The sequence below is a fragment of the Crassostrea angulata genome, chromosome 1, assembly GCF_025612915.1.
Source record: "Crassostrea angulata isolate pt1a10 chromosome 1, ASM2561291v2, whole genome shotgun sequence".
NCBI lineage: Eukaryota > Metazoa > Mollusca > Bivalvia > Ostreida > Ostreidae > Magallana > Magallana angulata.
Window position 1 is genome coordinate 25172602 of NC_069111.1, and position 24049 is coordinate 25196650.

General features: G+C 34.0%; 1 protein-coding gene across 2 annotated transcripts in view; it reads left to right on the forward strand.

Annotated features, from left to right (window-relative positions):
• The window catches only part of LOC128167239 (low-density lipoprotein receptor-related protein 4-like), a 76781-nt gene that overhangs the window by 33417 nt on the left and 19315 nt on the right, over positions 1–24049 (forward strand). For both annotated transcript variants that reach the window (XM_052832837.1, XM_052832847.1), the window contains exons 23-33: positions 6770–6957; positions 7398–7599; positions 9257–9446; positions 10172–10303; positions 10419–10556; positions 16314–16572; positions 16752–16914; positions 17043–17265; positions 18054–18188; positions 21695–21872; positions 22855–22967. In XM_052832837.1, the coding sequence (XP_052688797.1) occupies positions 6770–6957; positions 7398–7599; positions 9257–9446; positions 10172–10303; positions 10419–10556; positions 16314–16572; positions 16752–16914; positions 17043–17265; positions 18054–18188; positions 21695–21872; positions 22855–22967 (1921 nt within the window). The remainder of the gene's footprint in view (positions 1–6769; positions 6958–7397; positions 7600–9256; positions 9447–10171; positions 10304–10418; positions 10557–16313; positions 16573–16751; positions 16915–17042; positions 17266–18053; positions 18189–21694; positions 21873–22854; positions 22968–24049) is intronic.

The window sequence follows — 24049 nt, forward strand, 5'->3', positions numbered from 1 at the left end:
TTTTATAATAACTTGTTTTAAACAGTAAATTGCTATATGTTCTGTTCCTGTATTTAATGTTGATAAATACAGTGGGGTGCCATAAAGGAATTAATGACGTTACCTCACAAGATTTTGAAATTTGAAAAAATGTTAATATGTGGGTTTATTCAATTTCAAATCTTTGCCATAATATGCCATGTTGCTAAGACGTTTTTCATTATCCAACGGCTTTATTGGATTTGATCACACCTCGACCAAAATTATCACCTCATAATACTCAAAGGATGATTCCTTATTCCTTAATTATGTCTCCCCTTTCAAAGGGGAGACATATTATTATTTTTTTTCTTCCTATATTTGTGCATGCGATTTCTCAGAAACGGCTCAGCCGATCTCAATGAAAGTTTCAGATACGATAGATATTGGTCTGAACCTGATTAAATTTTTTTTGTGTTGATGACGTCACATCCGTTTTTGAGATATTGAGATTTTTCTAATTTTTATATGGGTATTTTGTCTTCTGTCGTTCTCCTAAAGTATAAGAGATATTAAGCTCAAATTTCTACGGTTGGTAAAGGAAAGATTGAAGTTTTGCATGGTTGTTGTTTTGTAAGTTTAGCACTTCTGGCGCCAAAGCTCGCTAGGGCTCGAAAATTGACATTAAAAAAACGTCGTGAATTTTTGTGCTTTTCTCTCTTTATCTTTTTTCTGGAAAATATTTTAATAAAACATGCAATGTAAAAAAGGCTCATATTAACAAGACCTTTCGGCTGATATCAGGAAAAAGGGACTGGCCCCTAAAATTAGGGACCTAGAAGGCTCTAAAGTCTTTTACCCATAGCTCTTCACCAAGGGATATTTTGTAATAGATTATAGAAGCAAATATGTTTATCTCACAGTTATGTATGCAAGCAATGTAATGATTTTATGATGTGTTACGTAATTAAGGGTTTTTAGGGGCCAAAAGTCCAAAATTTCGATCACCCATATCTCACAAAGGAAAAATATTTTATAATGCAGTACATAAGAAAAGTTGTTCAAAATGATGTTCTCAACAAATTGCAACCGTCAAAATTTCGTTGAACGGCCCCTAAAAGAAGATAAGGGACCGGCCCCTAAAACCTTATTTCTCATATATCTCCAAAACGGTAACGAAATTCTAAACACTTGTTGAACAAAATTTGTGTAGAATTAAATGACCTTTTATTTGATATCAAGAAAAAGGGGCTGGCCCCTCAAATTAGGGGACCAAAGGGCTCTAAAGTCTTTAATCTGTAGCCCTTTACTGAGATATATTTTGTGATAGATTATAGAAGCAAATGTGTTTATCTTATAGTTTTGTATTCAAGCAATGTAATGATTTTATCATGTGTTACGTAATTAAGGGTTTTTAGGGGCCAAAAGTCAAAAATTTTGATCACCCTTATCTCAGAAAGGAAAAATATTTTGTAATGCAGTATAAAAGAAAAGTTGTTCAAAATGATGTTCTCAACAAATTGCAACCGTCAAAATTTTGTTGAACGGCCCCTAAAAGGAGATAAGGGACCGGCCCCTAAAACCTTCTTTCTCATCTATCTCCAAAACGGTAACGAATTACTAAACATGTGTTGAACAAAATTTGTTTAGAATTTAATGACATTTCATTCCATATCAAGAAAAAGGGGCTGGCCCCTAATAAAAGGGGACCAAAGGGCTCTAAAGTCTTTAATCTGTAGCCCTTTACTGAGAAATATTTTGTGAAATATTATAGAAGCAAATGTGTTTATCTTATAGTTATATATTCAAGCAATGTAATGATTTTATCATGTGTTACGTAATTAAGGGTTTTTAGGGGCCAAAAATTTTCTAAACACTTGCTGACAAAATGTGTTCAGAATTAAATGTCCTTTCATTTGAATCCAAGAAAAAGGGACTTGCCCCTTAAATTAGGGGATCAAAGAGCTCTAAAATCTTTTATCTATAGCCCTATAATGAGAGCCATTTTGTGAATGGTTATTAAAGCCAGATTAGGTTAAAAAAGCAAGAGAACTTATACAAAAACAATACAATTAAGCATTAGTACTCTACTCCTTTTCCATAACATGTTTGCTGTCGAAAATCAAAGTCGGTGATGTCATATTTCATTCTAAAAATCGAACGGAAGACCTCCTCGTTGCTCGCAACGAGATCGTGTCTAGTTATTATTATTAAGGTCTTCCGTTTCCAACGGAAGACCTTATTGTTATTGCTTTGTTTCTTTTTCCCTTTTATTTTTTTTTTTCTTACGCTTTTTTGTACAAGCGATTTTTTGAAAACGACTTGACCGATTTTCGTGAAAATTTCAGATCTTGTAGATATTGATAAAAACCTTATATATAATTTTTTATTTTAATGACGTCATTTCCGTTAGGGAGATATTGACGTTTTAGTGATTTTTAGAGGGTCATTTTGTCCTGCTATCTCCTCCTAAACGAAAAAAGATTTTGAATTTAAATTTTCAGGGATTGTAGACAAAAGATTGTAGATGTGTTTAAAGGCATTTGTGGTTGTCTGGCTTCAAAGGCGTCGAAGCTCGCCTGTACCCGAAAATCGAGTCTAAAAAAAACGACGTAATTTTTAATGGTTTTCGTTCTTTATCTCCTTTCCTGAAAATATTTTACCATAACATATAGAGCAAATAAAATTAATATTTACAGGATCTTCCGTTTGATAACAAGAAAAAGGGGCTGGTCCCTTAAATTAGGGGCCAAAAGGGCTCTAAAGTCTTTCTCCCATAGCACTTTACTGAGAATATTTTGTAATATGTTTAAGAAGCAAAAATGTTCATCTTTTACTAATAAAACTATACATTATTAATTTTTTATTATGCGTTACGTAATTAGGGGTTTTAAGGGGCCAAAAGTCCAAAATTTCGATCACCCATATTTCACAAAGGAAAAATATTTTGTAATGCAGTACAGAAGAAAAGTTGTTCAAAATGATGTTCCTAACAAAATGCAACCGTCAAAATTTCGTTAAATGGCCCCTAAAAGGAGAAAAGGGACCGGCCCCTAAAACCTTCTTTCTCATATATCTCCAAAACGGTAACGAATTTCTAAACACTTGTTGAACAAAATTTGTGTAAAATTAAATGACCCTTTATTTGACATCAAGAAAAAGGGGCTGGCCCCTCAAATTAGAGGAACAAAGGGCTCTAAAATCTTTAATCTGTAGCCCTTTACTGAGAGATATTTTGTGAAATATTATAGAAGCAAATGTGTTTATCTTATAGTTTTGTATTCAAGCAATGTAATAATTTTATAATGTAATACGTAATTAAGGGTTTTTAGGGGCCAAAAGTCATAAAAATTTGATCACCCATATCTCACAAAGGAAAAATATTTTGTAATGCAGTATAAAAGAAAAGTTGTTCAAAATGATGTACTCAGCAAATTGCAACCGTCAAAATTTCGTTGAACGGCCCCTAAAAGAAGAAAAGGGACCGGCCCATAAAACCTTCTTTCTCATCTATCTCCAAAACGGTAACGAAATTTTAAACACTTGTTGAACAAAATTTGTGTAGAATTAAATGACCTTTTATTTGAAATCAAGAAAAAGGGGCTGGCCCATCAAAGTAGGGGACCAAAGGGCTCTAAAATTTTTAATCTGTAGCCCTTTACGGAGAGATATTTTGTGAAATATTATAGAAGCAAATGTGTTTATCTTATAGTTTTGTATTCAAGCAATGTAATGATTTTATCATATATTACGAAATTAAGGGTTTTTAGGGGCCAAAAGTAAAAAAAATTGATCACCCTTATCTCAGAAAGGAAAAATATTTTGTAATGCAGTATAAAAGAAAAGTTGTTCAAAATGATGTTTTCAACAAATTGCAACAGTCAAAATTTTGTTGAACGGCCCCTTAAAGGAGATAAGGGACCGGCCCCTGAAACCTTCTTTCTCATCTATCTCCAAAACGGTAACGAATTACTAAACATGTGTTGAACAAAATTTGTTTAGAATTTAATGACCTTTCATTCCATATCAAGAAAAAGGGGCTGGCCCCTAATAAAAGGGGACCAATGGGCTCTAAAGTCTTTAATCTGTAGCCCTTTACTGAGAAATATTTTGTGAAATGTTATAGAAGCAAATGTGTTTATCTTATAGTCATATATTCAAGCAATGTAATGATTTTATCATGTGTTACGTAATTAAGGGTTTTTAGCGGCCAAAAATTTTCTAAACACTTGCTGACAAAATGTGTTCAGAATTAAATGTCCTTTCATTTGAATCCAAGAAAAAGGGACTTGCCCCTAAAATAAGGGGATCAAAGAGCTCTAAAATCTTTTATCTATAGCCCTATAATGAGAGCCATTTTGTGAAAAGGTTATTAAAGCTAGATTAGGTTAAAAAAGCAAGAGAACTTATACAAAAACAATACAATAAAGCATTAGTACTTCACTCCTTTTCCATAACATGTTTGCTGTCGAAAATCAAAGTCGATGATGTCATATTTCATTCTAAAAATCGAACGGAAGACCTCCTCGTTGCTCGCAACGAGATCGTGTCTAGTTATTATTCTTTTTTTCCTTACACATTTTGTGCAGAAGATTTCTCGGCGATTACTCGTTCGATTTCTTTTAAATTATCAGTAAAGATGCCCCGCCGTCTGAAGTTTGTACCGCCGGAAAATTTTTAAAAAATTCACTTCCGTTCGGAAGTTATCGTCATTTTACGATTTTTAAAAGTCAATTTTGTCTGACAGGTTTTTCAAAAATGAGTAAAGATATAAGGCTGAAATTTTCAGAGATGATAGACCTACTGTTTTTCTGGCGCAACACTCTCAAGAAAGTGTCCGCCGTCACTTCTTTTTGTCAAAGGAAAAAAATTTTAAAAATTAAATTTTTCGACTTTTTTATTTTTTAATATTTCTTTTTTAAATTTTAACAGTTGATAGTGACTCTCTTACTGATTCAGAATATGTAATTTGTTTTAAAACCGATCAAGGCGTTCTCGAGAAATTAAGCGTGAAAGTCCTGAAGCGAGAGCCCGAGTAGCTCAGTTGATATAGTCGTGGACATGGCCCAGGCGACCCGGGTTCAAGCCCCGACTGCCGGAAAAAAAATTTCCTATTTTTTTGGATAGAATAACAATTTCGTGTTAAAAGTCGTCTTCTCTACTCAAAAATCTCACTGAAGACCCACTCGTTGCTCGCAACGAGATCGAATCTAGTTCTTCATATTCTTCTTCTTCATCCAAATTTGTCCAGGCCGTGACTTAAATACCCTTTGACATTAAGACTTCAAACTTGGAACATAGGTAGATGGTATTGAGAAGGAGTGCACGCCACCAAAAGTTTTGACCTTGACCTATTTTGTTCTTCAAGGTCAAGTTTTTCATAAAAAAATATTGTTCGGACCATAACACAAGACTCCTTTAACATACAGACTTTTAACTTTTATCATAGATAGATGGTATATAATCTAGTTGAACCTTACCAAAAATTTTGACCTTGACCTAGAATTTTTATTTCAAGGTCATATTAGAAAAAAACTTCATTGTTCAACTCCTGAATATACTTTGACAGAAGGTCTTCAAACTTTAAACAAAGAACAATAATAAAACACTTAGGTACTTTTGAATAATATTTGACCTTGACCTTGTTTTACTCAAGGTCAAATTAAGAAAAAATAATAAAATTTTGTCTGGGTCATAACTTTAATACCCTTTGACATTAGGACTTCAAACTTGGAACATAGGTAGATGGTATTGAGAAGGAGTGCACGTCACCAAAAGTTTTGATCTTGACGTATTTTGTTTTTCAAGGTCAAGCTTTTCATAAAAAATATCGTTTGGACCATAACACAAGACTCCTTTAACATACAGACTTTTAACTTGTATCATAGATAGATGGTATATAATCTAGTTAAACCTTCTCAAAATTTTTGACCTTGACCTATAATTTTTATTTCAAGGTCATATTAAAAAAAACTTCATTGTTCAACTTCTGAATATACTTTGACAGAAGGACTTCAAACTTTAAACAAAGAAGAATAATAATACACTTAGGTGTACTATTGATTTATATATGACCTTGACCATGTTTTACTCAAGGTCAAATTAAGAAAAAGATAATAACATTTTGTCTGGGTCTGGGTAACATATAGCTGACATCATTCTTTTTCAATTGTTAAATTTGCCCCATTTTACAATCCTTGGGGAGAAGGGGAGACATGTGTTTTTTTTGTAAAAAAACAATACCCACTAGTTATAATATTGTATTATCTGATCAAATAGAATAATGTTTTACACGATTCAAAAATATTTCATATTTTATATCTTGATACAATGCCATACCATGTATAATAACAATATCATATTGTATCATTATATATTACAGTATTATATTGTATCATATGATATATACCAGTATTGTAAAGTAGCATAGGATGCAATATCGTATTTTATATTATAATTGTATTACTAATAATAAACATTGTATCATACAATACTGTATTAAATGAACATATGATTATCAAACTATTGTTAGCGTATGATGTACGATATTTTGTCAAAACTTTATCCATTAATATCCAAGATCATTAATTATGATTTTCATATAACATGATAAAGGTGGTCTAAAAAAGATGACGCCTTGTCTCGGTGAGCTTTGTAATCTGTGATTACCTATGTTTTCTTCAATTTATGTATTGTATTCTTTTAAAAGTCCTGCAAAACTGATTTGACTTTGGCCATTTTTGCGAAATCTTTTATAGCTTGTGACTGTATGTTCTGTTCTCAACACATTACTCTGAACTTCTGTAAATAGGTGCTGGTGAACAGTCGGTTGATTGTCCCAGCAGGCATAGCTGTGGATTGGGTGGGCAGAAAGCTGTACTGGACAGATGCTGAACTGGATGTGATAGAAGTGTCCAACCTAAATGGCAGCATGCGGACTGTGCTTGTGTGGAAGGGCATGGATCAACCCCGTGACATCATAGTGGACCCAGAAACAGGGTACTGCCTCATTCCTACACATCTAGAAACAAAACATAGTGATGGTATTGAATGCGACACAAGAGTATCCGATTTCCAGAGTTCATTATATCATTAAATAGTCATATATGACGAATTAAATAGCAAGCTTTCATATCTCTTTTGCATCATATGCAGGACTTTTCCTATTTTCTCTAATAAAGTTGAATGTCAAGTTTGATATTTGAATGATTATATACAGCTGTAATTATAATTGTAATGTATATTCAGTGTTCTATATGGAAAAAAAAAGTAGCAAATATATTTTCCAAATTTCTGTGAATCATTATTAGCAGTTAGATGACATGACTGAAAGGAATGGAGGTACTGGTAAAGGACAGTATTACCTATACATGTACATTTACTATGCTTGCTCAAAATCCTTGTTACATGAAGAAACTAAACATTGGCTGTTATTGTAGCTATATGTTTTGGACTGACTGGGGTAAAAAACCTAAGATTGAAAAAATTGGCATGGATGGAAAAAGTAGAAAGGTGATCATTAGATCAGGACTTAAGTGGCCTAATGGTCTGGCACTGGACATAGAGACGGAAACCCTGTACTGGACAGATGCAGGAACCAGCAGGATAGAATGTTCCACAGTAGATGGCCACAACAGAAAGGTACAACCAATGCTTTAATCATACTAAGAAGATATCTGACTTATTATTGCTTATGGGGATAATAAAACTAGGTTTATGGACCCCCCCCCCCCAAAAAAAAAATTAGATTAGAAGAACATTGTATATGTATTACTTTAAATGGAGGGGACCAGTTTGGTCTCTGCTTTGACCAATTATTAAAAATGTGTAACATGTGTCTCAAGAACTGTAAGCTTGCAATTTTAAGATAACAGTTTAATTTGAAATGAAAGCTTTGTTGAATATTATAATTTTTTAATTCATTTAATAAGGGGAATTAATCTAAATATGCATTTATAACTAAATAGATACAGTAAACTTCGGTATCTCGAACACTGATATCTTGAATACCACGGATATCTTGAGATACATTTGTGGTCCCGGCCATTTTTACTATATATGTGATTATAGAAAAACCTTGTATGTCGAACATGGAAATCTCGAATACCCTGTTTATCTCAAAGTAAATTGATGGCCCCAGTCACTTAAACACAATTTTACGGTGTATTGAACAGATCTGTTAGTATAGCACGTGCTTTTACTGAGGTCACCTGTGATTTTCATGCCTTAATAGCCCCAAGCTGTTGAAACCCTTTCTCTATAATTCTATAACTAGGCAAGCCAGGTTATGGACCATGCTTACATAGTGACATCGGATCATATGATAATTAAACAAAGCTTGTAAATATTATAGCATAAGCATACTAAACACATTAAAGTGAAAAAGAAATCAAGAAATGAATGAATTAAATACTTTTTGAGGTACTATATAAATCTGTACCAGAGAGTCAATCTTTAGTTCAGATCATATCTGATAAACAATCTACCAATTAAAAATTAAAATCTTTTTGTGTTTTATTATACACTATGAATTACAATAACAGAAATGACTATATACATGTGTGTATATGCATTTAACATAATATGTGTAGGCATATCTATAGAAACATTATAGACCAACTTTCATCAACTTCGATATCTTGAACCCTCAGATATCTCGAAGTTTTTCCTGAGTCCCGCCAAGTTCGAGATACCTTAAGTCTATCAAATCATAATTTTGATTTCTATTTGTTAAACAGGACTTACAAAATATGTTTCAAACAAATCACAAATCAAAAATTGCTTGCATTAAAAAGAGCATTGAAACTTTCAAAAATTGCATGACTTTTATTTTCTTCTAGAAAACCTCCTACAGGAAAAAAATGTTCCCTGGGAAAAAATTTGTTTGTTAATTGAAAATTTAGATTAATTTTCTTTTTGATTATAATCATGAAAGGATATTCTTATTTGTACTGATTAAACAACACTTTATAAGAAGGTATGTCAATTTTACTCCACTGATAGCCTAGTGGAATAATATGGGTCTTTAGGCGAGTGATAGTCAAGTGCTGGTATTTTTTTTTTTTTCGGAAACTGTACATCCTTTTCAAATCTATTATTGCTACAGTAATGTGCAACATGACTTTATTTGATAATTTATAATTACCTGTTTTAAACCATGTTTTTGTTTGTAAGCAAAGTGGGTAATACAAAGCGTTTTTGATCTGATCTTTTAATGTGGATGTAAACATGCCTCCATTTTGTACGAATATTCATTAATGCATTATACTGTACTGAAACATCTTGATATTTTCAATAGGTGTTGATCTCAGTAGAAGTACAAAGTCCATTTGGATTAACTGTATATAAGGACAAAATCTATTGGACGGATCGCCGAGAAAAAGGACTTTATTCTGCTGACAAAACAAACGGCTCTCATATCGAAGTCTTGAAAACTAACTATGCGGACATCTGGGATGTTATGATGTTCCACAAAAATCGTCCTGAGGGTAATGCTCAATTTGTTTTAAATTAATGCCCCCTACCCCTCAAGGTTGATTGTGTGAAGGCATATTGATTTAGTCTGTAATTCTGTCATTCTTTCAAACCTATAATCTTCTGTATACATGTAGTTTTTGAAAGAAAGTTGAGACTTTATTTTTCTTAAAGTTATAGATATACTGTAGAGGCACATGTTTTTTGTTGGATTAAAATGTTGTTGTTTTTAAACTAAATACAACTTTGTTGGCATTTAATTTCATCTTTTTGTAATCCCTAAAATTTATCGCGTATCAACTCTGCATTTATTAAGATTAGGTTAGAAATTTGTCCTGGATTTAATTTCGTTAATTTTTACTGCCAATGAAATTAATGAAATTAAATCCCAACAAATATGTCTGCTTCCACAGTATATATGCCTTGAATTGCTATTGGTCAGGATCGCAAACTTTATACTAGCTTAGATCATTATTTTTGCTATTCCTTTAACATTGGGTTTGGTTAAAATATTGAATGCAAGCAATTGTTCAATGATAAGAAAAATACTATTTTGTATTTTAAAACGGTTTCATTATTAACGGAATTACAGCAAAGATCAATTGCAGCATATAATGTAAATAAATCAGATTCTTGGATTGAAGTTATAAATTTATCTGGCTTCTACCTATATGCATATGGTCTTTGATGCTGTTGAAGTATTGAACTTTTTGAAAAATAACTTGATTTTAAATTGCAGTTCACACGGACTGTAGTGTGAACAATGGAGGCTGTAGTCATTTGTGTCTGGTGGCCCCCTTACCCCAAGGACATTCATGTGCCTGTCCCTCAGGAGTTTTGTTAAAAAAGGATGACAGGACCTGCAACTCTGGTGAGTCCCTAATCTGAAAAAAGGAATGTGTTCTGTGCTCTACTAATATGTACAGTATTCCTTAACATGTTTTGGTAACTTAATTACATTTTCATTAGTTTTGTCTCTTTTCTAGAAATGAACAATTTCCTGATATTTGCACGTAGGACAGACATAAGGAAAGTATCTCTAGATGTGGAATACTTTGCTGATGTTGTGATGCCTGTTCGTCAACTCCGCAATGTTATAGCCCTTGATGTGGACACTATCAATCGTATGTCAGCTTGTTTTATGCATTGTCATACACTCAATTTTATGCAATAGATTCGTGAATAATAATTTTACCGGTATGATCTTAAATTTGGACAGTTTGAACATAGAAGGATATGAGATGGGTGAAAGTAACAGTCAAAAGAATGATATCCCACAACATTTTATACAATAAATTATAGAAAAATTACCATAACTTTGGTCATTTTGAAAGAGAGTGGAGAAAAATGAAATATCCTGATTAGTGTAAATATTAGTTTGAATTGTTTTATACTGTAATAATTGTGTACGTTTAATCGTCGATTTGGTAGTCCCTCTATCATTGGTTTCATTCTAGGTTGTGAACTTGCTCTTTTAATGAATATAAAAAATAGAATGGGCATGCCTTAGCGCATCTCTAAAACAATCTTCTTCTTAAGAACCACTGTTTCAGAAATGCCAATATTTACACCAAAGCTGATATATATAATGAAGATTCTAAATTGTAAAAATTGTGACAGACGGAGCAATACTTAGGCCCCAAAAGGGGCTCAAAATTTAACAAAGAAATATATAGAGAAAATGTTTAAAATCTTCCTCTCAAAAACTGCAGTGCTCCAATTTGTGATATTATTATGCAAGCATCCTCAAGTGATGTAGATTATAAATTGTTAAAATTGCAATTCCCAGACCAGTACTGAGGCTCTGAGAGGAGTTCAGAGTTTAAATAAATAGGGAAAATGTTTAAAAATCTTCTTCTTAAGAAGTACAATGCTACAATTTGTGAGATAACTATGCAAGCATCCTCAAATGATGTAGATACTAAATTCTTAAAATCATGATGGCTGGACTATTACTGAGGCCCCATGAGGAGTTTAAAGTTTAACATAGAAATATATAGGGAAAATGTTTAAAAATCTTCTTTTGAAGAACTACAATGCTACAATTTGTGATTTACTATGCAAGCATCTTCAAATGATGCAGATACTAAATTGTTAAAATCGTGATCCCTGGACTAATACTAGGGTCCCAAGAGGTGTTTAAAGTTTAAAACATAGAATTATATTGGTAAAATGTTTAAAGATGTGGCATAGTTTTAGTGAATAACAATAAGATGTGATTATTTGTTTCATTTCATTACTAAAAGATAGGACTTTCACACAAATTACGCTTTATAAGTCAATCGCATAACAAAGATACAAGAACTCAAAAAAATATTTTTTAATTTTTACCAGTATGGTAAAAAATACAAAAGATTTTAATAACCCCGCCTTAAATTGGTCATGTGACATCCATCTTGGTCTATCAACAACAATGGCGACAACGAGAAAGATAGGTATACCATTAAGTTTGGCAATGAAAGAAAAAATATACTGACAAGGATAGGAACAAAAAGAAGATTGTCATCGGAGACCCTGTAGATTGATGGAATAGGAATTAAAGCCAAATTAAACTTAAGTTTCCATCATGGAGTTGTAGGGATTTTGCTAGTCAGGTTTGTGCTCAATGTGTTCATCATTCAGGAAGAGGTTGTATTTACTCAGTTTACCGTGTCGATGATGCTAAAATTGTGTTTCATATCACACACACACATAATTAACAGTTTATATCATTCTACATTAATGAATATCGGAATAATAATGCTTGAGTATCATTTGATTTAAGAATTTAAGACATGAAAAACGTGATTCTAATTTGTAAACAAACTTCTTCCATCGTGTTTTCAATGCTAGGTTTACCCGCACTCATGCGCAGAAATGCTGGTAAATGGCGGATCACATTTATTCATTAGGGATGTAGCAAAGAGACATATAACTAAAGACAGAACATGTTTTATGGGCCTAGAGTTTGTGAAACATCTAATTATAAAAAGCATGATGTACTGTATAGCAGTAAAGATCGCGATATTTTCATTTTGCAGCAAATCACAGTAGTTTGAAATTGCGGGAAACAAAAATTTGTAAAACATTAATTAATTCAAACCCGGTGTCATATAATATTTTGATACCGCGAAATATTGAACCCGGGTTCAATATATTATGCGATATTATGAACCCGGGTTCAAAATATCGCTGCGATATATTGAACCCCCCCATAAAATATTGAACCCCGGGTTCAAAATATTATGGCCGCGATATTTTGAAACCCTCTCGAATTTTCATTGCTTTTGGAGAGGGGTTCAAAATATTATGGCCGCGATATATTGAACCCCCTACTGTTTCCAATTCCCATTGGAGAGGGGGTTCAAAATATTATGGCCGCGATATTTTGAATCCCCCTCTATTTTTTTTGCTATTGGAGAGGGGGTTCAAAATATTATTGTTTCCAATTCCCTTTGCAGAGGGGGTTCAAAATATTATGGCTGCGATATATTGAACCCCTTACCTATTTCCAATTCCCATTGGAGAGGGGGTTCAAAATATATTTTGAACCCCCCTCTATTTTTTATTGCTATTGGAGAGGGGGTTCAAAATATTATGGCCACGATATTTTGAACCCCCTACCTTTTTCCAATTCCCATTGGAGAGGGGGTTCAAAGTATTATGGCCGCGATATTTTAAACCCCCCCTCTATTTTTCATTGGTATTGGAGAGGGGGTTCAAAATATTATGGCTGTGATATATTGAACCCCCTATTTTTTTTTACAATTCCCATTGGAGAGGGGGTTCAAAATATTATGGTCACGATATTTTGGACCCCCCTCTATTTTTCATTGCTATTGGAGAGGGGGTTCAAAATATTATGGCTGCGATTTGTTGAACCCCCTACCTTTTTCCAATTCCCTTTGGAGAGGGGGTTCAAAATATTATGGCCGAGATATTTTGAACCCCCTCTATTTTTCATTGCTTTTGGAGAGGGGGTTCAAAATATTATGGCCGCGATATTTTGAACCCCATACCTTTTTCCAATTCCTATTGGAGAGGGGGTTCAAAATATTATGGCCACGATATTTTGAACCCCCTACCTTTTTTCAATTCCCATTGGATAGGGGGTTCAAAATATTATGGCTGTGATATATTGAACCCCCTATTTTTTTACAATTCCCATTGGAGAGGGGGTTCAAAATATTATGGTCGCGATATTTTGAACCCCCCTACCTTTTTTTCATTGGTATTGGAGAGGGGGTTCAAAATATTAAGGCTGCGATATGTTGAACCCCCTACCTTTTTCCAATTCCCATTGGAGAGGGGGTTCAAAATATTATGGCAGCGATATTTTGAACCCCCCTCTATTTTTCATTGGTATTGGAAAGGGGGTTCAAAATATTATGGCTGTGATATATTGAACCCCCTAGAAAATAGGGTATCCTTGGAGGTTACTCTAAATGGTAGTCCCCAGGTGGGAGAAAAGGGGGCTAACGCCTGTGTACTGTGTATACATACCGGTAGTAGCTAGGTAAACAGTAGCTCCCTTCATAGCTGACATCAGCCTGTATAATATCCCTGTTATGTAATACAATTTGGGAATTGTGAGTTTCTACTGATCAATTCATTTGTGACCGCATCTGCCATGGACTTGGAAGAGTACCATGATTAGAAGGGTTTTCAACATATTGCAGCTATAATATTATGAACCCCCTCTCCAATGGGAATTGGAAATAGGTAGGGGGTTCAATATATCGCGGCCATAATATTTTGAACCCCCTCTCCAATTGGAATTGGAAATAGGTATGGGGTTCAATATATTGCAGCCATAATATTTTGAACCCCTCTCCAAAGGGAATATTTGAACCCCTTCTCCAATAGCAATGAAACATTGAGGGGGGTTCAAAATATCACAGCCATAATATTTTGAACCCCCTCTCCAATAGGAATTGGAAAAAGGTAGGGGGTTCAATATATCGCGGCCATAATATTTTGAACCCCCTCTCCAATACCAATGAAAAATAGAGGGGGGTTCAAAATATCGCGGCCATAATATTTTGAACCCCCTATCCAGTAGGAATTGGAAAAAGGTAGGGGGTTCAATATATCGCAGCCATAATATTTTGAACCCCCTCTCCAATACCAATGAAAAATAGATGGGGGTTCAAAATATCGCGGCCATAATATTTTGAACCCCCTCTCCAATAGAAATTGGAAAAAGGTAGGAGGTTCAATATATCGCGGCCATAATATTTTGAACCCCCTCTCCAATAGGAATTGGAAAAAGGTAGGGGGTTCAATATATCGCGGCCATAATATTTTGAACCCCCTCTCCAATAGGAATTGGAAAAAGGTAGGGGGTTCAATATATCGCAGCCATAATATTTTGAACCCCCTCTCCAATACCAATGAAAAATAGAGGGGGGTTCAAAATATCGCGGCCATAATATTTTGAACCCCCTCTCCAATGAGAATTGGAAAAAGGTAGGGGGTTCAATATATCGCGGCCATAATATTTTGAACCCCCTCTCCAATAGCAATGAAAAATAGAGGGGGGTTCAAAATATCGCGGCCATAATATTTTGAACCCCCTATCCAATGGGAATGGGAAAAAGGTAGGGGGTTCAATATATCGCAGCCATAATATTTTGAACCCCCTCTCCAATACCAATGAAAAATAGAGGGGGGTTCAAAATATCGCGGCCATAAAATATTGAACCTGGGTTCAATATTTTATGGGGGGGTTCAATATATTGCAGCGATATTTTGAACCCGGGTTCAATATATCGCAGGGTTCAAAATATTATATGACACCGGTCATGATTATCTGTATATGGTACATGTATATTAACTCGCAACGAAAAAGAAATATTTATATCTGGGAATCATTTTCAAAATATATTTTGTTGAAATACAATTATAGTGATAATTAATTTAATGCTTTTCGATAAAAACACCGCTTTGTTTAATACCCGTTCATAAGTATTGTTTGGTTAATATAACAGTTTTTTTAAGTGCACCCCACTTCTATAATGGAAATATAGCCTTGTCAGTTGAGTCTCCCACCTTTTTCACGTGTAAGACACTCATGAGGACCCTGTATTAACACTATGAGCCTCCAAATCACTTTGAAATTTACCGATAGCACTGGGCAGACATAATTAGTCAGGCATTGCTGCACATGGCTTGGGTACCTGTTAAGTGTCATGTTTGATTACTGCAGTTCTTTTTTTTAAAGTTTATGATATAGGAAGAATGTGCTTTATAAAGAAAGGTTTAGCACAATTCTTGTGGGTTATTTGATTATTGTATTTAAAGAAGTTATAAAAAACAAATTGTCCCATGTATGCCTTGTTAAATTTAGTCAAAACCGGAAGTAGAGGAAAAAACTTCCAAATGAAAGTATAGTCTCTATTGGTGGATCATAAAATATTTCCAGTTAGTAACAATAGCAGTGATCTGGTATTTTGATAGACTGCTTAATACCATTATTTTTCCTGACAAAAATGCTAATATATTAAGCGGGGTCAACTATACTGCTATGCCATTAAAACGGAAACATATTTTGTGTGTGTTTTCATGATAAGATAAATGATTTTAGTAAATCCTATTTCTTTATCATTAATATACTCAAATAATTATTCACTAGATGTTAAATTCGCAGAATTTTGGTTTCAGCAAATATAGCGAAAAATAACTGCGAGTTGTTAATTTCCTGCTATACAGTATATTTTTACTTAAACTCATGTAAAAAATATTACTCTAAATATGCCACATATACCTTTAAAAAAGTAATATAAAATGATACAAGGAACTGTTGTTCAGGTGAATGATGTGGCCCATGGGCCTCTTGTTTTGTTAATGTACCAGCTGGGCTGTATTTAATTCACATCATTCTTTTGTCATTTTTTTTCCAGGAAAGGTGTACTGGACCGACACAGTATTAGATAAGATCATGAGGGCTAATTTAGACGGATCTCAAGAAGAGGAAATTATCAGTAACGGTCTAGATACTCCAGATGGACTCGTTGTGGACTCTGTAGGGCAAAAAATTTACTGGACAGACACCGGACTTAACCGTATCGAGGTGGCAGATGTCAAAGGGAGCATGAGAAAAGTCCTTTTCTGGAAGAATTTGGACAAACCTCGAGCCATTGTACTGGTGTATGAATACGGGTAAGTCTATATTAAAAACATCAGTCATTTTGAATACTAATTTTAGGTATGAGATGAAATTTGTGAACACATGTGTGGTATAGAAATTATACATTTTGTTAAAATTTTGAGTGGACATGACTGTTAAGAGATTGGGAAAAAATAAGTACATATATCCTTCTGATAAATTTATTTATAAGGTACTTATATTTCACGGACTGGGGAAAGAACCCAAGGATTGAGAGAGCATGGATGGATGGACAGAATAGAAAAGTTTTGATTGACCGGGATTTGGGCTGGCCCAATGGACTTGTGATTGACAAGCCCACTAGGAGGATGATCTGGGCAGATGCTAGAATGGAGGTCAGTATACAGGAAATTGGTTAGCTATGGGCTGGCAGTTGAAAGGGTTTGGAGTTGATATTGCATGCCTTAAGCTTAGTTTCTCTGATTTCTTTCTAATAAGAATTATTATACTTTACTGAATGCAGATTATTGGGAGTTCAGACCTGGATGGGAGCAATAGAAAGGTCCTTCTGAAAGGAGTGAAACATCCATATGGCTTGACTGTGTTTGGTAATGATATGTATTGGACTGACTGGCAGAAAATGTCCATTATGAAAGCAAATAAATTCAGTGGAGGTGATGTGAAAACACTGAGATACAACTTGTCTGGACTAATGGACATACATGCCGTGCAGCTTGACTCAGGAGGTACTGTATCAAAGGGTCTGAGCACACACAACGCTCTTCCTTTTTGTCCCCCGCCGCAACGCGGAGCGGGGACATAGAAATGCCGGGCGTCCGTCCGTCCGTGTGTCCGTGGGTCCGTGGGTCCGTGTGTCCGTGGGTCCGTGTGTCTGTGGGTCCGTGCGTCCGTGGGTCCGTGCGTCCGTCCGTCACACTTTTTGTAAGCGCTCTCATGCCTACAAATTTTGACGGATTTTCATTAAATTTATACCAAATGTTTATACCACTATTACCTTGGTCAAGTTCGAAAATCAGCATTGGTCGATACTTTTTGTTGGCGTTATGGGACTTTGACTGCAATAATGACTCCGTTTTATCCAAAAATTGTTCTTGTAAGCGCTCTCATGCCTACAAATTTTGACAGATTTTCATTAAATTTATACCAAATGTTTATACCACTAATACTTTGGTCAAGTTCAAAAATCAGCATTGTTCGATACTTTTTGTTGGTGTTATGGGACTTGGCCACAATCATGACTCCGTTTTATCCAAAAATTGACCTTGTAAGCGCTCTCATGCCTACAAATTTTGACGGATTTTCATTAAATTTATACCAAATGTTTATACTACTATTACCTTGGTCAAGTTCGAAAATCAGCCTTGGTCGATAGACTCGATACTATTATACTGCTTGACCGGCGGGGGACTCTGGAATTCTATTCTTGTTGATATTGAACTTACTTTTTGGTGTCCTTATTATTCCTTATTGATTAATTTTACACTTTATTTCAAATAACTTATCTTTGTTTAAGGCTTGGAAAAGATGGACAGGTGTCAAAAGAAAAATGGTGGCTGTAGTCATCTGTGTCTGCCAAACCCCACAGGTTATTCATGTGTGTGTCCCACTGGTTTGAAGCTGCAGGAAGATGGCAAGCAGTGTCAAAAAGGTAGCCTTCTTCCCTTCTTTATACTTGTTGTAGATAATTGGACATAACTTGTAGCCGTATATTGCTAAATGATTTATCCTGGTGGTCTTAAGGAGGCAGACTTTAGTTTTCATTGCGTATATAATTGCGCATTATAGTATTATACAGTGGATTGATATTCTTATGAAATTTTTACAGTGTCATTAATTTTATAAAATTGAACACAATAAACAAAATACAGATAAAAATATTTAGATTTTTTAAGAAAATTTTTGTTTTTTAAACGATTTTTTCCGTTGTGTGGTAGGGGAGCATTGCCATTGCGCTTTTATGATGTAATGATAAAATGAAGCTTTGTAGGAGTACATTATAAGAAATAACATAAAAGAAAAAGTAAAAATTGTACACCGTTGAAATTGAATTGTGCTATCCTCGGGAACATTTTCTTATTTTTTGGATAAATCCATTTTACCAATCTTCATACATAATGCTCCAAATATAGAGAAAAAATTTGGTGTATTTACTATTTTTTACTCGTCATAAGGTAGGAAATGATATTACGGTACCAATCAAATATAACAATTTGAGAAAAAAAGGTATTGTATTTTTTTAATCTGCTTCAAAGTGTGGAAAATGACAGTTTCCTATATATTTCTATAGAAAATGTACCTCTATTTTCTAATAATCTAAATTGTGAAATTCGTGGCTCTACCACCCCCAAAGCACCACAAGTTGGACCAAATATGAAAAAAAAGCAAATTTTCAAAATTCTTCTTCTCTACTCCCACACATGTGAGGAAAAAACTGGTTGCATGGTTATGATGTCCATGAAGCCCTCTACCAAAATGTGAAATTCATGGCCCATGGATCAGGGTTTCTGTCTCTAGGGTGGGGCCAATATGGCCAAAAAGTGAAAATGTATTAAATCTTAGAGAATCTTCTTCTCTACTCCCATATATGTAAATGCATGATTATGATGTCCATGAAACCCTCTACAAAAATTGTAAAATTCATGACCCCTGTGTCAGGGGTTCTGGCTCTAGGGTGGGGCCAATTTGGCCATATAGTAAAAATGTATTAAATCTTAGAAGAAAATCTTCTCTACTCCCATATATATTTGTTAAAAACTAAATGCATTATTATGATGTCCATGAAGCCCTCTACCAAAATTGTGAAATTAATGACTCCTGTGTCAGGGATTCAGGCTCTAGGGTGGGGCCAATATGGCCATATAGTAAAAATGTATTAAATCTTAAAAAATCTTCTTCTTTACTCCCAAACATGTGGACAAAAAACTTAATACATGGTAATGATGTCCACTAACTCATCTACCTAAATTGTGAAATTTATGGCCCCTGGGTTAGGTGTTCAGGACATTTGGGGGGGGGGGGGGGGCAATATAGTGTTAATGCATATAATGTTTTAAAATCTTCTTTACTATTCTCACACATCTGTATGAAAAACTGACTTCTTGATTATGTTTACCAGGAAGTCCTGTAATAAAATTTTAAATTTCATGTCCCCTGGAGTATGGGTTTGACTCTAGGGCAGGGCCAAAATGGATGTATAGGTGTTAATGCATATAATGTTTAAAAATTATCTTCTTTGCTCCCACACACCTGAAGGAAAACTGAATTCATGATTTTGTAGAAATTATAGGTTTCACAGTTCTTTTTGAAAGATTTCAGGCAAGTAGGTGGTCGTCATTACAAATTCATAACTTTTTTACTCCAGAATGAAACCCAAATAAATGAATACCGTATTTTTCGGAAATTAGGTCGATACGGTTTATTGGGCGAAGGAGGCCGTTTTTAGCCAAAAAATAAAAAAAAGTATAAATAGGTCAACTTCGAAGAATTGGTCGAAAAATTACCGCTAGTTCTAATGAATAAATGGTTTAAAGCAATAACGTTATTATATAGTAGCCTTTAATCTTATTTCACACTTTAAAACAAAAGGGAAATAAAATGTATTTCTTGAAAACATCGTAAGAAAATGTCTGAAATTGCATCAACATTTTTAAACCAATTAATTCAGTACGGCTGGTTTTAATTTAAGATCGTTTTTTATTATTTCCCTGCCATGTGTACAAACTGGTGTTAACCTGGGGATAGTAACCTAGCCTGGAGGCATGACTACGGTAGCACATGCCACCCTGTGTCTCTATGTGACTTTTTACTGTGTATATACACACGAGTCAACCTCTGATCTTATTGAAGCCTGCGGGCATGAGTAGCACGTGCCGAGAGTTCAACTGTGTATAAACAAAGTAAGCGTTACCCAGACTGATTTCAGAGACACCTGGCTAAAATTTCATCGAAAGTTTTATGTTGAACATACAGAAAAAAACTTGTTCATGTATTCTGTTATGAAAAAAAATTGTTTTTTTTTTTATTTCTACCCGACGATATTTTTCCCCCGTAATTACCCTTTGTACGGTTCTCATTTTACTTTAACCGCGCGAAATTGATTTCCTGTTTATCGTAAGCACACGATCAAAATGCATGACAGCATATAATAATGATCGAAAGATGATTCAGTCAGTGATCTAAGTAAGAAATTTAAGAAGAAATAAATCTATATACATTTAATTTTGTTTAAATGATAAATTACTACAGTATATTGATTAAAATCCATACGATTTTTACACAGAAATTCAAGCAGTATTATAGTAAACACTCATGATTTTATTGGAGGGTTGCATAAATTTTTGCAAAATTTCATATCAAATTTTCCAACCAAAAAAAAAAAAAACATAAATTGGGCGAAGCAATGAATAGGGCGAGGTCCGCATGTCAGGGAAAAAAAGTAAGGACCTAATTTCCGAAAAATACGGTATATGAGACTCCTCAACAAGTTTGTGTATGGGTTATATGCTACTCAGGTGACCATTAAGGCCTATTGGCCTCTTGTTTAATTTTTCTTCGTGATTTTTATTAATTAAAAAATTGGTCCAAAGATATTTGAAACCATGTAAAATAAAGAAAGACAACTCTTAAACAGGATCTTTCATATCGAGATTTTTGCAATAATCCAGTATTTTCTTTAATTTTTCAATTTCATTCAATTTCTTTTCTTCGACCCATTAACCAACGAATATTGTTTATATTTTCAGATTTTTGTTGGATTTTGTCCAGCAGTTTGCATTCAAAGAATTTTTTTATATTTTGCTTTCATATATTCATACTTCATATGTGGATTCCAATAAAAATCATACAAACTTCATTCATAATTATTTTGTTTTTCATTTCTAAACATAATAACATTTCACGTTCAAAAGAATTTTAAAACAGAAATGATTAAAAATTTGATAAATAAGGTGTTATCTGTAACCACACTGATATTTTAAAAATTCTCTAGGAAATACAGTGTTGTATTTTGAGGTCTATTATTGTTGAATACTTTGCCTATTATTAGTAAGAAATGCATGCAACAAGAATCTCCTACACTTATTTGTTGTAGAGATCCACTTTAATACAAGTTTGACTGTAGTTTGAATTTTAAGTTTGATTTCCTGACCTCTTTAGTTCCAGAGAAGTTCCTGTTGTTTGCCAGCAGAGGGAGCGTAAGGTGGATTTCCATGGATACCAATGACACGGTGGATGTCTTCCTACCTTTGAAGGATTTACATAATGTCATTGCTTTAGATTACGACAATGCAGAGAAAAAGATCTACTACACTGATGTTCATCAAGACGTCATTAAGTGAGTGAAAGTAAAATCAATGTCAGATTAATCAGTCTTGTCCGTCTCTGTACATGTAGCCAATTGTGTATATGCTGTGATTTCTTTACTCGAGATCGTTTTATGGAATAATCATGTGTGAAAGAACTTGCTTACTCCAGTCAATCAAAGTTTGTGACCTTGTAATTTATAATTCAGTGGGTATCTTTATCTTTTTTAATTGACTAATTCTACAAATGTTCCCCTCTGTGTTTTCTTCATTATCCGGTCCTTACTCCACTAAACTTAATAAATGAATCAGATGCATTGCAATTCTTAAGAAATTAAATATGAAGAATTAAAAGACTTTGATGTTGAATGTGAGCTACAAATTTCAGATGCTGGAGGAGGTAAAAGATTTTGGAGCAGGTTAATAAAATTATTGCAGCAGATGCCCTGTGTTGGTCTTATTTTCCTTTATTAGTTGTTAACATCTTGTGATAGTAATGTACTTGTCTCGCTTGAATACTAAATCTTAGCCATAAATTCTGGATGTTGAAAGAGGTTTAAGATACTGGTACAGATCAAAGTTTTTGGAACATGTTAAAGTTTTTGGAGCTCATGATGGCCATATTTATTATAATTAGGTCACCTGAGTTATTTAGGTGACCTATTGCAATTGGTCATTATCCATCGTCATGCGTCATTCATTGTGATCGTGCGACTTGCGTCATTCATTAACAATTTTACATTTTTAAGTTCTTCTTGAAAACTATAAGGCCAATTTTTACCCAATTTTTATGGTGAAGCATCTCTAGGATAAGTGGAATCTATTTTTTCTGCCATGCTTGTTAACTTCATACCCCCACCGAAAAAACAATTCTATTGTTAGGTAATGCAATAAGGATGTAAATTTGTGTTTGAGAGACACCAACAAAATCAACAAGAAATTAGTTATAAAAAATTCTACCATCATTCTTATGTTCATGACAGACATTATTAACTTTTATTTCTGTAACTGTAGACGAGCCAACTTTGATGGGAGTGAATCAAAGGTGATAGTGTCTTCCAATCTGGAGACTACTGATGGTTTGGCTGTAGACTGGATAGGTAGAAATCTGTATTGGACAGACACAGGTGGGTCCAGAGTTAATAGAGTAAACAAAGCTATTTATATTTGGCGTGTTTGATATTTGGCAGTGCAGTTTTTAGCTCACCTGAACCAAAAGTTCAAGTAAGCTTTTCTGATCACTCGTTGTCTGTCCGTCTGTCCATCTGTAAACTTTTCACATTGATTTTTCAACTTTATCTCCAAAACTACTTGGCCAATTTTAACTAAATTTGGCACAAAGCATTATTATTTAAAGGAGATTATTAATTGTAAAATTTAAAGGCCAAACCCTTTTCAAGCGTGAAACTGAAAAAAGGGGGGGGGTGTCTTTTAAAATCTTCTTCTCAAGAACAGCTGCCCTAGTATTGCCAATATTTATATGAAAACTTCTATATATAAGGCAGATTCTAAATGTAAAAATGATGACCCCCAGTCTTATACTGGGACCCTTAGAAGTGTTCAAAGTATGTGTTGTAAGCATGTTCTGACCATGTGTTCATATATTTATATAAAATCGAGCTCATTATTTAGAATCATGAAAAGGAGGCTCTTGGTTTGTACTAACTGCCATTTTGAAGAAGAATTCAGACGTCAATTTTGATAAAAGAAAAGTTTGTGATTTGTCTATTAAACTTTAAAGCTAACGTTTCTAACAAACAATGATATTAAAGAATAGAGAGGTTAAGCATTTGAACATGTACGTCTACGGGTACGTGTGGAGCTACAAGTATGTTTACACGTACACGTACCAAACTTTATGGTATGTTTAATAATCTGTACGTGTAAGCGAACGTGTAAAATCATTAGATTTAATATTTTCAACATGTTCAGTTTACTCCCACTGTTTATTAAATAATTCTATGAATTTGATGAAACCAAAACCACAGTCGTCCTCAATTTATCATCTGCTTTAATTAAAACAATGCTTGATAAACAAATGCTACAAGTTTTCACCTCTGTGTACTTTTGATTCTACACGTTTTGGACAACTTGTAGATTTACGCGGTATGCAGAAATTATGACGTAATACACATATAACTAGGGGATTCCCCTAATTACACGTACACGTTCAAATGCTTAACCTCTCTAATATTTTATGAAATACTGG